Source organism: Setaria viridis, chromosome 4 (assembly GCF_005286985.2).
Source record: "Setaria viridis chromosome 4, Setaria_viridis_v4.0, whole genome shotgun sequence".
Lineage (NCBI taxonomy): Eukaryota > Viridiplantae > Streptophyta > Magnoliopsida > Poales > Poaceae > Setaria > Setaria viridis.
Genome location: NC_048266.2, coordinates 13,642,619 through 13,656,402, shown reverse-complemented (window position 1 = coordinate 13,656,402; position 13,784 = coordinate 13,642,619). Strand labels below are relative to the sequence as shown.

General features: G+C 42.9%; 1 protein-coding gene across 1 annotated transcript; it reads right to left on the bottom strand.

Moving 5' to 3' along the window:
• Positions 1 to 2,283: 2,283 nt before the first annotated feature.
• LOC117852482 (tRNA (guanine(26)-N(2))-dimethyltransferase 2) lies at positions 2,284 to 13,546 on the bottom strand. The gene is made up of 13 exons (XM_034734590.2): positions 13,211 to 13,546; positions 12,437 to 12,521; positions 12,279 to 12,340; positions 11,834 to 11,921; positions 11,600 to 11,721; positions 10,929 to 11,068; positions 10,764 to 10,836; positions 9,384 to 9,472; positions 9,151 to 9,256; positions 8,870 to 9,082; positions 7,427 to 7,621; positions 7,276 to 7,353; positions 2,284 to 2,785 (listed from the first exon to the last, which is right to left on the bottom strand). Exons 1-13 carry the CDS (start codon positions 13,427 to 13,429, stop codon positions 2,651 to 2,653), a joined length of 1,605 nt encoding a protein of 534 aa, XP_034590481.1. The 5' UTR covers positions 13,430 to 13,546; the 3' UTR covers positions 2,284 to 2,650.
• Positions 13,547 to 13,784: the final 238 nt, after the last annotated feature.

The following is a 13,784-nucleotide window of genomic DNA, read 5'->3' as shown; positions in this document are numbered from 1 at the left end:
AGGAGCCAGCGTCGTCGGGCGGCTCAGTGTGGCACAAAGGTAGGGGTGGCGCACGGAGGCCGGCTGGGGAGAGGGAGGGAGGGGCAGCGGCCGGCACAGGAGGAGGGAGGGATGGCTGGCGTAGGAGATGGAGGGATGGCCCATGCGGTGCGGGGAGCGGGGGCGGTGAAGGGGTGGTGCGGGGAGGAGCCGGGTAGGAGGCTGGTCCGAGGAGGAGGCGGCGTGGGGGCGGCCGGGCCGGGGAGGTGGGGGCCGTCGGTTGCCGGGGAGGTGCCAGGGAGGAGGAGGTCTTGCGGGGAGGAGAGGAGGAGGAAGATGGAAGGGAGGGAAAAGAAGAAGAAGAGGATGACAGGTGGGCCTCGCAGCTGACAGGTGGGGTCCACAACTAACGGTGTTAAAAAGACATCATCCCAATCCTCTCAACCTCTTCAACCAAATAAAAGACTGGATCCAATTCATCCCTTCATCCAAACACGAGCTGGGTTTACTCTAACCCACAAAAGTGGATTGGCTCCGACCCGACCCATGTGGTTCCAAAACCGAACTCATGCTACAACAATCACAAATAACCTAGTGATGCAGCGGTGCTGAACTTTCCTTCGAAGTCAATGGTTTCGGTTCCAATCCCACTACTTGCAATATTTTCCGAATTTCCTCTTCCTTCCTACTCTAGGTGAGAAATAGTTATTTGTCGTATATACAACTCGGCATGTCCTACGCAGATGAGAATAGTTTATTTATCATATAAGTACGCAACATAGCTCCTATATAACTTCCATAAGCTGATTAAGCTTAGTAACTTTAAAGCCCATTAGACCCGATTACTAATTTAAATCTACATTTCAGCAAACCAAATTCAACCTCCCAACAAATCAGATTCATCATTTTAAAAAAACTAGGTCAATATCTAAAAATACCAGATCCAACATTTTTTAAACTAGAGACCAGCATTTTATATGAAAATACTACGTTCAACATTTTTCATCTACTACAACCTTTGGACAAACTGGTTCAACATTTTTTTAAACAAGGTTCAACATTTAAAAAAATAGTTTGTTCTCCAACTCCGGTGGAGACGGCGGTGCACCGGGGGCGCGCGCGGCCGGCATGTGGGCCCGGCATCTGGCGATGCGCGGCACGGTTGGCCAACACCCCAGGTGCGGCGGCGCGCGGCGTCCTCACACAGTGAGCCGGGCGGCGGCCGGCTCGGGGATGGCGGCGCACACAGGGGTGGCTAGGGTTGGAGGAGGATCCAATGAATAATATGGCACGCACGGATCGCAAACAATGGACAACTAAAATAACTACCGGCAGTTATAGCCACCAGCACGGCATGGGCCAAATCCACGCCGAACCCGATGGTGCTGACGATACATGATATTTGTGTGTAATATGGGCCTGGGCTTGAAGCCTCCTTGATATTTCAGCGTCGCCTTGGGACCGACGGTGCTGCGGTTTTACACTAGTGTCAGTGTCGATGCCATATGATGCTAGTGCAGCAACATGGCTTTGCAGGAGTTTGGCAAGTCCGCCTAATTCATCCGGAGCTCTCTGTCGCAGCTGAATTTTGTTGCCAAATGCGAATGCAACTAGAGAACTGTAATAGGGAATCCACACCGGCAAGGACGCAGGAAATTACTTCCTCCAGAAGGCTGCACAGAGGAAGCTGCTATATAGATTCGATTTACGAGGATAGGATATGCTTCTTCCCACACAAGCATTCCAAAATTTGTTTTACACTCAGTCATCATCCGGTCAGTGCTGGTGCAAACTAGCGCAGCACACACAAATATCAAAGCATGGAGCCGCCTAGGCGTTGCATTCGTAAAGCAGCAGGTACTACTGTGAATCTGTGATCGGTGCTATGGCAGTCGCCGCTCTTGTAGCCATCCTTACGGCTGGACATGGAATATCCGATGAAAGGGACCATCTCTGCATACGCAAAGCAACATCAAATAACATACAAACATCCTAAATTACCAGATGCAGCACATCTGATAAAAATCAAGGTGACTAGGACGAAACAGCTATAAGGAGCTACCTCCCAGCCAGCAAATGATTCCAGCCCCAAGCTCCCTTTCAGGTTCGGAATGCGTATCATCAGCATTCCTTTTAACAAAAGTTTCCTTTTATGAAATTTAATATATTTCTCACTATGCAATAATTTGATTAATCCAAACTTAAGGAATATGATGTAGAACTCGTAAATTGATCGAGGCTTTGCCTCAGAACTGACCAGTTCAGTAACACCATTGAGAAGAAATGGATATAGTTGAAACTATCTGAGCATAATGAAACTTTTATCATGCATTACTAGATGTTAAAGTGACAACAAAACATTTCTGCAACCCGCATCTGACGCCAAAGTTCTCGGTTGATGGTGAAAACGTAACACACGAACAGGCTATTTTCGTTTCCACGCTGCATACATGTATTCCAGGGTCATTTCTAGTACAAGTCATGGTGATGCTACCCCAGGAAGGGTAAGATGCATTCTTTGGAGATGCACTCCAACAAGCAAAAAAAGAAACAAGGATCCACACTTGAAACACCAGAACTTGTATCTCCACCTGAAAGTTCTATGATGCTGGCTCCAAATATCCCTACAAAAAGAGTTCTTGTCCGGGTTGTGGTGTGGATTACTGGTCAGTTATGACTTGTCCACGTGAAATACCTTGGGATGCCTACAAGCCTTTGGCCTAGGACCCCAAAACTTCTCAGGATTTGGGACAAATCTTGGGCTTTTCCGAGGGACTGAAGCCCCAGGTGCTCGTGAAAAATTTGCCTGGCAGTTGTTGAAGAAGGAAATAATGAAGAAAAGTTAAATGCGGAAGAAATACTAATTCAATTAAACATCAAATGAAATAACAAAAGTTCAATAGTTATACTATCACTTATTTCATACTATTTTTTCTATTCAATGGCAGCACAGCAACAGCATTCTGGTTCCAATCCAGAAAAAAAAAGATAGCGCCCCCCCCCCCCCCCCCCCCCCCCCCCCCCCCTCATGAAGTCAATCGTGAAGAAAAGCTGTGTAATCAGTAGAGAGCTCTAAGCTCATGTCAAGCATAACTGTAAAAAATATGATCAGTATTACTTACCAGCACTGACATGGGCCTAGGGCCATGGGCCCAGATGGGGTGACAGCTCAAGGTGAGCAGCCTGCCTGAGGGCCAAAGAGGCAAAGAGACCAGAGAGACCAGAGCTCAATTCCCTAACCTCCCTTTCTCCTAGCTGCCAGCACCAGGTTGTCACCATGGCACCTAGGCATCCATAACAATCGACCTCACTCATTATGACCCGCAGCTGCACCCTCTAAAGCCTATATGCTATCAGAGCACACATAAGGGCAAGCACATGAGTATTGTCTTGCAATCTCATGCATTGCCACATAGGAGATGATCTATCAGACAAACCCCTACAATGTATCGTCTGTTAGTTTGTTTCCTATAATTTACACAATCCCTTAATTTATGCATGTAACAAAAGGAAGGTCGAATTGCATGGCAATAACTTGTACGATGATCATGCGTTTTCCAAGAAAAAAATAACTTGTACAATGGTGCACTAGTGATCTCATAGTCCTAAAATTTAGCTTATGTGAGGCAATTATTTCACAAAACTACTTTCTCTTCACCTCCCTCTCTCTTGTCCATATCATAGAAAATCGTACATGGCATTGCGTAGATAAAGATACTTGGTGGTGGAATGAGGAAGTCCAAAGGACTATTAAGGAGAAGAAAGAATGCCATAGGCGCTTGTTTCATGACAGGAGTGTGGACAACATAGAGAAGTACAAGGAGGCAAAGAAGATCGCAAAGCGAGCTGTAAGTGAGGCAAAAGGTAGGGTGTATGAGGATCTTTACCAACAATTAGGTACGAAGGAAGGAGAGAAGGACATCTATAGGATGGCTAAGGTTCATGAGAGAAAGACGAGGGACTTCAACCAAGTTAAGTGCATTAAGGATGAAATAGAAAACATCTTGGTAAAGGAGGATGAGATCAAACATAGATGGCAAATGAGTATTTTTGACAAATTGTTCGATGGTGAGAATGAGAACACAACCTTGAAGTTGGATGACTCTTTTGATGACACCAACAGGCACTTTGTGCGGAAGATCCAAGAATCTGAGGTCAGAGAGGCATTGAAAAGGATGAAAAGTAGTAAGGTGATGGGCTCGGATGGTATCCCAATTAAGGTGTGGAGATGCCTCGGGGATATAGCCATAGTATGGCTAACTAAGTTGTTCAACCATATTTTTCGATTGAACAAGATGCCGAAAGAGTACCAATATACAAGAATAAGGGAGATATTCAAAGTTGTACTAATTACCGAGGAATTAAGTTGATGAGCCGTACTATGAAGCTATGGGAGAGAGTTATCGAGCATCGTTTGAGAATGATAACACGGGTCTCTATGAACCAATTTGCTTTCATGCCTGGAAGGTCAACCATGGAAGCTATTTTCTTAATGACAAGTTATGGAGTGGTATAGGGAGAAGAAGAAGGATCTACACATGGTTTTCATTCACTTGGAGAAGGCGTATGACAAAATACCAAGGAATGTTATGTGGTGGGCTTTGGACAAACATAAAGTCCCAACGAAGTACGCTGGACTTATTAAGGACATGTACAACAATGTTGTAACTACAGTCCGAACAAGTGATGGCGACACAGATGACTTTCCGATTAGAATAGGACTGCATCAAGGATCTGCTTTGAGCCCTTATCTATTTGCCTCGGTGATGGATGAGGTAACAAGGGACATTCAAGGGGATATTCCTTGGTGTATCCTCTTTGCGAATGATGTAGTGCTAGTTGATGAAAGTCGAGCAGGAGTAAATATGAAAATGGAGTTGTGGCGGGTGACCCTAGAGTCAAAAGATTTTAGACTCAGTAGAACTAAAACTGAATATATGAGATGTGACTTTGGCACTACTACACATGAGGAGTGAGTGTCGGGGATAGATCCCCAATACCCGCAAGGAAGGAAGAAGTTAGACTCCTACTAGGATTCCCTTGTAATCCGACTAGGACTCATACCGTGTACTCCTACTAGGACTTCTCCTTGTAATCCGACTAGGACTCCCATCCCCTGGAGTGTATAAAGGAGGGCGAGGGTACCTAGATCAGCAGCTCACCTAAGCTCACCACCCAAGCGCGGGGCGCAATATACATAATGTACGCATCTTTTCTTTCAGATCAAACTTTGGTGATGATGCTTCAAGATGCCAAGCGTACAGACTAGTTCCCGAACTCGGGGGCTAAGTGCCAATAACTACTCGACGTGGCTCCTACGACTCACCTGACACATAAGCTCGGGGGCTGGATGCCGCAAAAAACCACTCGGATGATAACTTGAGTGAAGATTCAAGACCCTTGAGTTGATTTTTCAATCAATTCAAGGCTCGAGGGCTCATAAGCTACACCCAAGACTTTTTTCAAGCTGAAAGAAGAAGATTCAAGATTTTGACCCTCAACCTGATTCTGCGATTCAACCTAAGGCTCGGGGGCTACTCCATATGGAGTGTGACTTTCGCCGCCCTCCATACATGAAGACTACAATATGAAGATGATCAAGGCTTTGAGCACACCATAGCCTCATGGCAGCTTTGAGAAGCTTTGAAGATTCCGCCAGATAAAGTACTCGAGGAACACCAAGACTACTCGGCGAATATCTTAAAAGTACTCGAAGACTGCTGCATTCGACTATGAAGCACTTTGGGACTTGTCGGGGATAGATCCCCAGTACCCGCAAGGAAGGAAGAAGTTGGACTCCTACTAGGATTCCCCTGTAATCCGACTAGAACTCATACCGTGTACTCCTACTAGGACTACTCCTTGTAATCCGACTAGGACTCCCGCCCCCTGGAGTATATAAAGGAGGGCGAGGGTATCTAGATCAGCAACTCACCTAAGCTCAACACCCAAGCGCAGGGCGCAATATACAACACCCCCACACAGAACGTAGGGTATTACGTTACTCTGGCAGCCCGAACTTGTATAAATCCGTGTCTTGTGCCCTCGCTTTTACCTTCAAGTTCCAGGTCCGGCGATCCCCCGCTACATATTCTGCTACCTCAGGTACCCCTTGGTAGACGACCGGTATAAAACACCGACAGGGAGATGTCAGTTTGGAAAGCCAAGTAGTGCCCAGGAAGGATACATTTCAATATTTGGGATCAATGGTACAACGAGATGGGGATATTGATGAGGATGTTAGTCATAGAATCAAAGTGGGGTGGATGAAGTGGCGCCAAGCATTAGGAATTTTATATGAAAAGAGGGTACCATTTAAGCCAAAAGGCAAGTTTTATAGGACGGCGATTAGACCTGCAATGTTGTATGGTGCAGAATGTTGGCTTACAAAAAGAGGAAATGTCCAGCAGATAAGTGTTATGGAAATGCGTATGTTGTGTTGGATTTGTGGTCATACGAGAAGGGATCGAGTCCGGAATGAGGATATAAGTGATAGGTTAGGGGTAGCACCAATTGAAGAAAAGCTTATCCAACACCGGTTGAGATGGTTGGACATGTCCAACGAAAGACCGGTGCGTAGTGGAACCCTAAGGCGTGACAGTAATGTGAAGAGAGGTAGAGGAAGACCAAAATTGATATGGGAAGAGGCAATACAAGGAGATTTTAAGGGATGGAATATACCTAAAGATTTAGCCCTGGATAGGAGTGCTTGGAAAACAGCTATTCATGTGCCCGAACCCTAATTTGTGGCTCTTGTTGGGTTTCAACTCTAGCCTACCCCAACTTGCTTGGGACTGAAAGGCTATGTTGTTGTTCTTGTTGTTGATGCTGCATTGCATAAGACAACCTATGAGATGGCTGACGTGTACGAATGCACTTGTCCTAAAGTGCCCAATAAAATGGCCAATCCGAACAGCTGGACTGAATAATTTAGAATAAGAAAGGAGGCCAGCGAACATGGATTTTGTGCACCTCGTTAATAAGGGGCTACTATCATTTTGATTATCCAGATCAATTAGATTAACAAAATAAAGATAAGGTATGACCAAACATCAACAAAATAATGATAAGGTACAGCCAAACCACTTTCCTGCAAACAATGGATTTCTTTTAAACAATGCAAATAGATGCACAATACAAGAAATTGCAGTATATGCAGTGGAGTTTCAGGGTAGTTGACTATTTCTGACGTATGCAGTTGAATTGACCTGTATGGGCATGCAGCTTTTGCATAGTACCTCTATCACACAAAGAAATTCTTTCAAGAATTGATACAATGTGCTTTACGAGCTATACCTGCAATTTAGGCTCTTGGGAAAGTATCACATTGCCTGGATGATTTCCAGGTCGATGTTTAACTGGGTGAAGATGGACCTGAAAAATGGAGTTGCTAATAAATAGCCAAACATGGTTTATTAGCACAGAGAAACAAAGAAATACATCATACCCAGCATCGCATGATGTCCCAAATCACTGACATTGGGGCATTTGTTTTAAGAGCTAGTGGATCCACATGACTTCCTGATGTTTGATACCCAGCATTTCTGATGGCAGAATGTAACATAACCATGGTTGGACTAGTGCACTTCAGTATTGCACATAAGTTGTGAAGACTTACAAACAAAGGTGCTTCTGGCAATTCCTGTATGAAAAAAAATGTAGCGTGATTTATCAATCCACAAGTAGATAAGCATCTATTGAACAATGGAATCCATAGATATGAAAATGGTTGCATGTACATTTAAGTTGTGCACTAAAACTAAAGATTCTTATGCCCAATATTGAAAGGAAAAAAAATTCAGCCATCATTACTTATGGCATTTTCTTTCAACGCAGATAGGTGACTGGTTCCTTGTACATATCAGCAATATACATCCTTGGACTATTCTTTAAAAGCCTAGATCTTGGCCTTTGGTTGCGACGGCGTGTCAATGTTTGGTGTAGGTGGCCAGGGAGTGGGTAGGGAGTGTTTGAATCAAGGACATGGGTGATGGTCCAGTCTATGGGTTGTCATTAATTTTCCCTCACGTTCACCTTTAACTTTTTGTTACTTTCGTAGGCTGTGTGTATCATTGTTACGTAGAGGCCAGGAGTGGTCTCAAGACGGTTGTATCACCTCTGTGTAATTTTCTTGATTTAAAAAAAAAAACTTCCTTTATCTAAAAGCAGTCATCTCTAAGGTTGTGTTTGGTTCGGGGACTGGGGACATAATGGGACAGGACCGTCCAGACCCTGGTTTTGGGGATGGGACGATCCAAACTCTATGCTTGGTTGGGATGATGGATCAATCCGTGTCTTTTGTTTGGTTGGAGGCATTTGAAAAGTGGGACAAGATATGAGATGGTGGGCCTTCAGTCTCTATTTCCTTATCCTGTTCCCCATGTGTTGTTCCTCTCTGACACCGCCCAAGCTCAGCCATGTGCAGGCCACCCTCTTCTTCCCCATCGCTGCCGCTCCTGTTTTTTTGTGTGGAATGAAGGAAAATGCTGATTTTTTTAAAAAATATACCATACGTTCCTAAGGAATTATGGAACTTGAGAATAGACAGACAAATATTATCAAATTCCTTTGCTGATGGTGGTGAGCCAGAAGCAAGCATTGTAAAATATTTGCCCTCAGAAGAGATCACCTACTTGCTTGGGACTGAAAGGCTATGTTGTTGTTGTTGTTGTGAAGAGATCACCTACTTGGTCAGGCAGGAGTGGTGAGAATACGAGGAAGCATTCAAGGTTAAGAACAAAACAAATTAAGCTATTGTCATAAGATGGAGTCCAGCTGGAAAAAAAATTATGTATTCTATCAGGCATCAGCCTACAAGATCGATCCTTCCTACATTCATAATTTCATATCTATCACTTGCACTGTGTATAATACAAAGGCAGGGTATTACCTCTGAGACTGAGGTTAATATAGCTGAAATTTTTGCATAAGCTGGATATGAATCCATCATAACATGGATACTTGACAATATGGAAGAAGCCCATTCTTTGTCATGTATTGGATCACTCCAAATGGGCCCACCCATAACAAACTTATGGGCACATTCAGAACATTCTTCAGGCACGGTAGGGGCAAAATTTGGTAGAGCAATGTGTCTCTTATCCTGGATATGAGGATCATAACAGTAAGAACACCATGGAAGAGAAAAGAAAGAAGAGGGCAAAAGACTACCTCTAAGTTAATTCTTCCAATATTTTGTAGATGAAATGAAGAGCATCCAACACATTGGTAGACATGTGCTAATTTGAGTGGTGAGCTTTTTACTGTACTAGCCGAGCTGAGTATAAGAGGCAAATTCGTAAGATTTGTTGTGAGACACCAAGAAATTATTTTCATAGAGAAAATAATACATCTTCACCGTAAGAAAAAGAATGTGTCAGAAAAAGATGGATGCAGGAGACAACGTGAAGATTCGCACAAAAACCCTAATGTAGAAATCCATGTGTATTGATATTATAGGAACTATATGGCGCTTGTGACGGATCGCATGTGACTGCAAGATAAACAAGTACAATATAAAAATGATCATCATAATGAATATAGGAAACACAAGAGAAAAAAATAAGAGTAAAATGTACGAGAGGTACAACAACTTGTATGGTGTGAGAAAGTAAATCATTGTTCTTGCAAAATGCTCAGACTAGTCACAAAAGTTGATTGGTGGGAGGATTAGATGACATGGACATGAGGTCATGGGGAAGGTGCGCCAATTGTGTTCGCCTGGCATCCAGGCAGTGCTGCTGGCAACTGGCATGGGTAGAATCAAGGAAGGTTATCGGGGTAATTTTGCAAACACACCCTTCGACCAAGACTTGCTTGGAACTAACAGGAAATGTCATTGTTATAACCTTCGCAAAAATTCATTTTGGCTTTTTTTTTAACTTTCACTTGGATTGTATCGCTTACGATTATGCTGCTGTGCCTAGCATAATATCCAACCCAGCCAGCATAATGCCCAGCACCGCAGCCTCCTTGACATGCAAGCACCCATGTTCACCAGCCCATGACAAGAAGCAGTGGCAGCAGCACCGCCACTGGAGACACGAGCCCTCAACCAACTCATAAGTGAGCCTGACTGGGTTACTTTGATGTCGTACTAGGTGGCAGTCTGCCTCAGCCAGTGTGACAACACTGGTTATTGATGCTGTTTAGACTGGCATTCAAGGAAACAGATTTCAAACAGCAGATCTTTGCCATATTGGAACTACCCACCATATGTAGGAATCGGACACCTTGAATCAGCAATACACCTGCACAGGACTCAATACTTTGGGACACATTAGTAGCATCACCTTGCGGATTCCAAGAGGGAAAAAAAAGTAAAGGCCAATGAGAGCAATTGAGATTGCGTGGAATAGTAGATTGATTAGGTCGCACAAGGGTACAAGAATATATAGGCAGCCCTGAGAGAGGTTTATAGAAACAGAACCAATCTCAGGGATATCATGCCTATCCTAACCAATGGGCGCCACGGCAGATAGCCGGCCCTAGCCCTGGCGTGAAACGCCTAAGGGCCCTACATGCACACAACACATACACATGTCTAAACAAAAATTAGTCGTCGAAGGTTCATTTTGAAAACTAAGCAGCACTATCTCTCACTACCAGTCATGCGTGAACGGTTGAATGTGATGCATGACTAGCATGAGGTGGCATGCGCTATTAAAGATCTTATGTCCACATCACTCAATGCATCCCCAAATCAACTTCAATTACCAGTATGAGCATTTTGCAAGTATGCAAATTGTTTCACCTCCCATGTAAAAAAAACTCTCAAGTCTTACCTCAATGCAGGCAAGAAGAATCCTTAGAGCCATCTCATGGCAGTGTTTACCTCTTAATGGATAAGAACCATACCTGCAGGTAAATATTACAGGCATCATGGGTATAAACTCCAGTACATCCTGCAGATGGCAATTCATACTCATGTCTGAAATTGAAATCCTCACTTAGAAAAACAAACTTCTGCATTTCCCCCAGCAAGCACTGCCATGTCTGTAGCAGAGCACATTAAAAGACCACCATCTGTTACACATTGAACTGCTGAATCAAGGAATGCAGCTGGTGATCCATAAGGATCAAGGTCAACCTGATTCAGCATATATAGCACATCAATACAAATCATATAGACCCATTTTATTTCTTCTCAATTAGGCTAACAAACTTTCAATCGACCTGCTCCCTCTAAACTCACTAGGTCTTATATTAAGGTTGTCCACATTGGCTGGATGAAACAAACCAAATCTTAATTGTAACAACCCAAACTTTTCTCCTAACTTAATGGAAAAGCAAATGGCAAGTATTTATCTGGAAGGCTTTGTTGTGCTGGACTTATTATTGTGCCAAGTAACACAAAATGTTTAATCCATACCATGATTTATATGAACTATAATTTCCATAACACATGAAGTCCTGTTGTGTTCCTATGTCCTATATGTTACTGGATAATGATTGCCTAAAAATGCATTCGTGCTATGTTGACAAATACTAAATTCATGGTTAATGACCTACAGAAGGCAGAGTAACATCCTAACATCGTTCTGGAAAAATCAGGACAAAACTGCAACCAATCAAATTATAGGAGAACTAAGTATGTGTGAACGTAGAAAGAAGGCAGTACCACATCAAATTCTTTTGGGTGTGTTAGCATGTAAACGCGAGCATCAGCAAGACACGGTACCACCTTTGAAGATGCAAGACTGCCATTGTGTTGTATATTTTTCTTGCAGGCTTCAACAGCGACTGCAGGTCCTCAAAAGATTATTTACAATCGATCAAATAAAAGTATAAAGTTTGTAATCAGAATATTTTGGTAACATATCTGCAATACTGATGCTGAAGCAAACAAATAAACCTTCATTATTGTCAACAGCAGTAACTTCTCCAATTCCATCTACCTCAAGGGCATACCTAATGGCTCTTAGTCCTGATGCAGCCAAAGCCTGCAAAAATTGAAGAAGATAAAGAGTCTGAAAGCAAAGGATCAGAAATGTTTATGCCAGCAGTACTTCAATTATTTACTGAAAGCTAAGATGAATCTGGTGATTAGTAGCAAATTCTTCCATAAGGAAATGTAGAGCAAGTGTTCTTTCAAAGCATATATGTGGAATTCACATATGATAAATCATAAGTTCATAACAAATCAGAAGCCCGTATTTCCGCATAGAAGAATATAGCAGATAGATATTACACTATGCACCATTAGAAACATGAAAGGGGATAAATTAGAGAAATATTGCACTGATTAGTATTAAAAAGATATTAGGGCACACAATAGTAAAGTAAATGAGAAATCCCACCTCAAGAACTTTTGGCTCTTCATACTTAGCTAGTTCACTCAATTTAGTGTCTTCTGGTTCTCCTATCAAATTTTGAAGCATTTCAGCATTTCTTTCTGGTTAGAAACAGTTGAAGAATACAAATAGAAGATTAGTATTAGTGTATGTTTACGAAATACCTCTTGTTGATCGGACAATAAATTCTTCACGTCTTTTCGAAATAAATGATCTCAGTACAGCAATGGAAATATCTCTGTTGTTGACCTGAAAACCAATGCTTTCTCATAAGAAGGTTACAAAGCACAGCAAAAAGCATACTGTGAAGCTAATCTTCTCATGAAAATTCAAACCATCGACAGCTAAAGACAACAACTTCTGGACACATAATATTTGGTGACAGGAAATGTACTTAGGCTGTGTTTGGCATAGCTCCCAGAGCTGATTCTCTGCTGAATGCAGCAGGAGCTCTGTCAAACATATTTTCAAAGAGAAGTGATTCTCTACTGATTCTGTGAAGTGATTCTCTTGAATGAACTAAAAGGCTGGGAGCTAAAAAAAGTAGCTCCTCCTGATTCTATGAAGTGATTTTCCATCCTGATTTTAAGAGTTTATGCTAGAGAATCAAAGAGAATCACTTTCAGCCACAGAATCACTTCTATTGGAGGATCAGCTCCCATAGAGAATCAGAATCAGATGAAGCTCTACCAAATGCACCCTTAGAAAGTTACAAAACTACTAACAGTGCATATAACAAATCTTGCTCACTACAGCACGATATCATAATGTTGTCTAAACCCTGAGAAAGTAAAAGGTCCCAGATGGCTCTCTGACGACTCAAATCCTACTACAAGACAAATCATGGTCACTTCACATACAACAAAATCGATTTAAGATACCATTTTCCCCATTTTTTAGATAATGGAATGGACTAAAAAGATTTCAAGAGCACAAACCTGGGCCTTGTTGTAGAAGACCGAGTTCGACTCGTCCCTAAAGATCTCCGCCCGCCCTTCCCTGATGGTGGCCGGGCCGGCGGCGGCGGTGGAGGGCTCCGAGGGGGATGACGAGGCGGCGGAGGAGAATGCAAGGTAGAGGCAAAGTACTGGATTCGGCGGATGGTTGATGCAACGGTTGAGAAGCCGCGACCGCGAGAAGCCAAATGCGAGGGGCATCGATTCACGACGGCGTAGGACGGCGGACCGCCGGCGATGTTGTCCGTAGGGTTTGATTTGCGGTAGATTTTTCTGCCGTTGTGGTTTGGACCGGCAGTCGACAGCCTTTTTCGCTTTGTGCTTGTTTAAGATGCAGGTTTTGAGTTTTTTTACTGTTCCTGGCTTTTTTACCTATACTAATTTTAGAAAGATGTATTTAGGTTTTTTAATCAATAAAAAGATCATAAAACTGAGTTTTCAGCTTTTCTATAAATTCAGCTTTTCGGAACACGAGAAATTCAATGTTCATTTGAGCTTCTGACTTTTCACATTAAGAAGTTGCTAGAAAACTCAAACAAGGAGAGGAAAAACGATA

Bases quoted from the DNA above. Each gene is read 5' to 3' on its own strand.
- LOC117852482 (XM_034734590.2), bottom strand. From the start codon at position 13,429: ATGCCCCTCGCATTTGGCTTCTCGCGGTCGCGGCTTCTCAACCGTTGC. The intron at 10,837-10,928 runs GTGAGGATTTCA...ATTTACCTGCAG, and splicing joins GCAGAAGTTTGTTTTTCTAA to GTATGGTTCTTATCCATTAA. The intron at 7,354-7,426 runs GTATGATGTATT...TCCATTTTTCAG, and splicing joins GGGACATCATGCGATGCTGG to GTCCATCTTCACCCAGTTAA.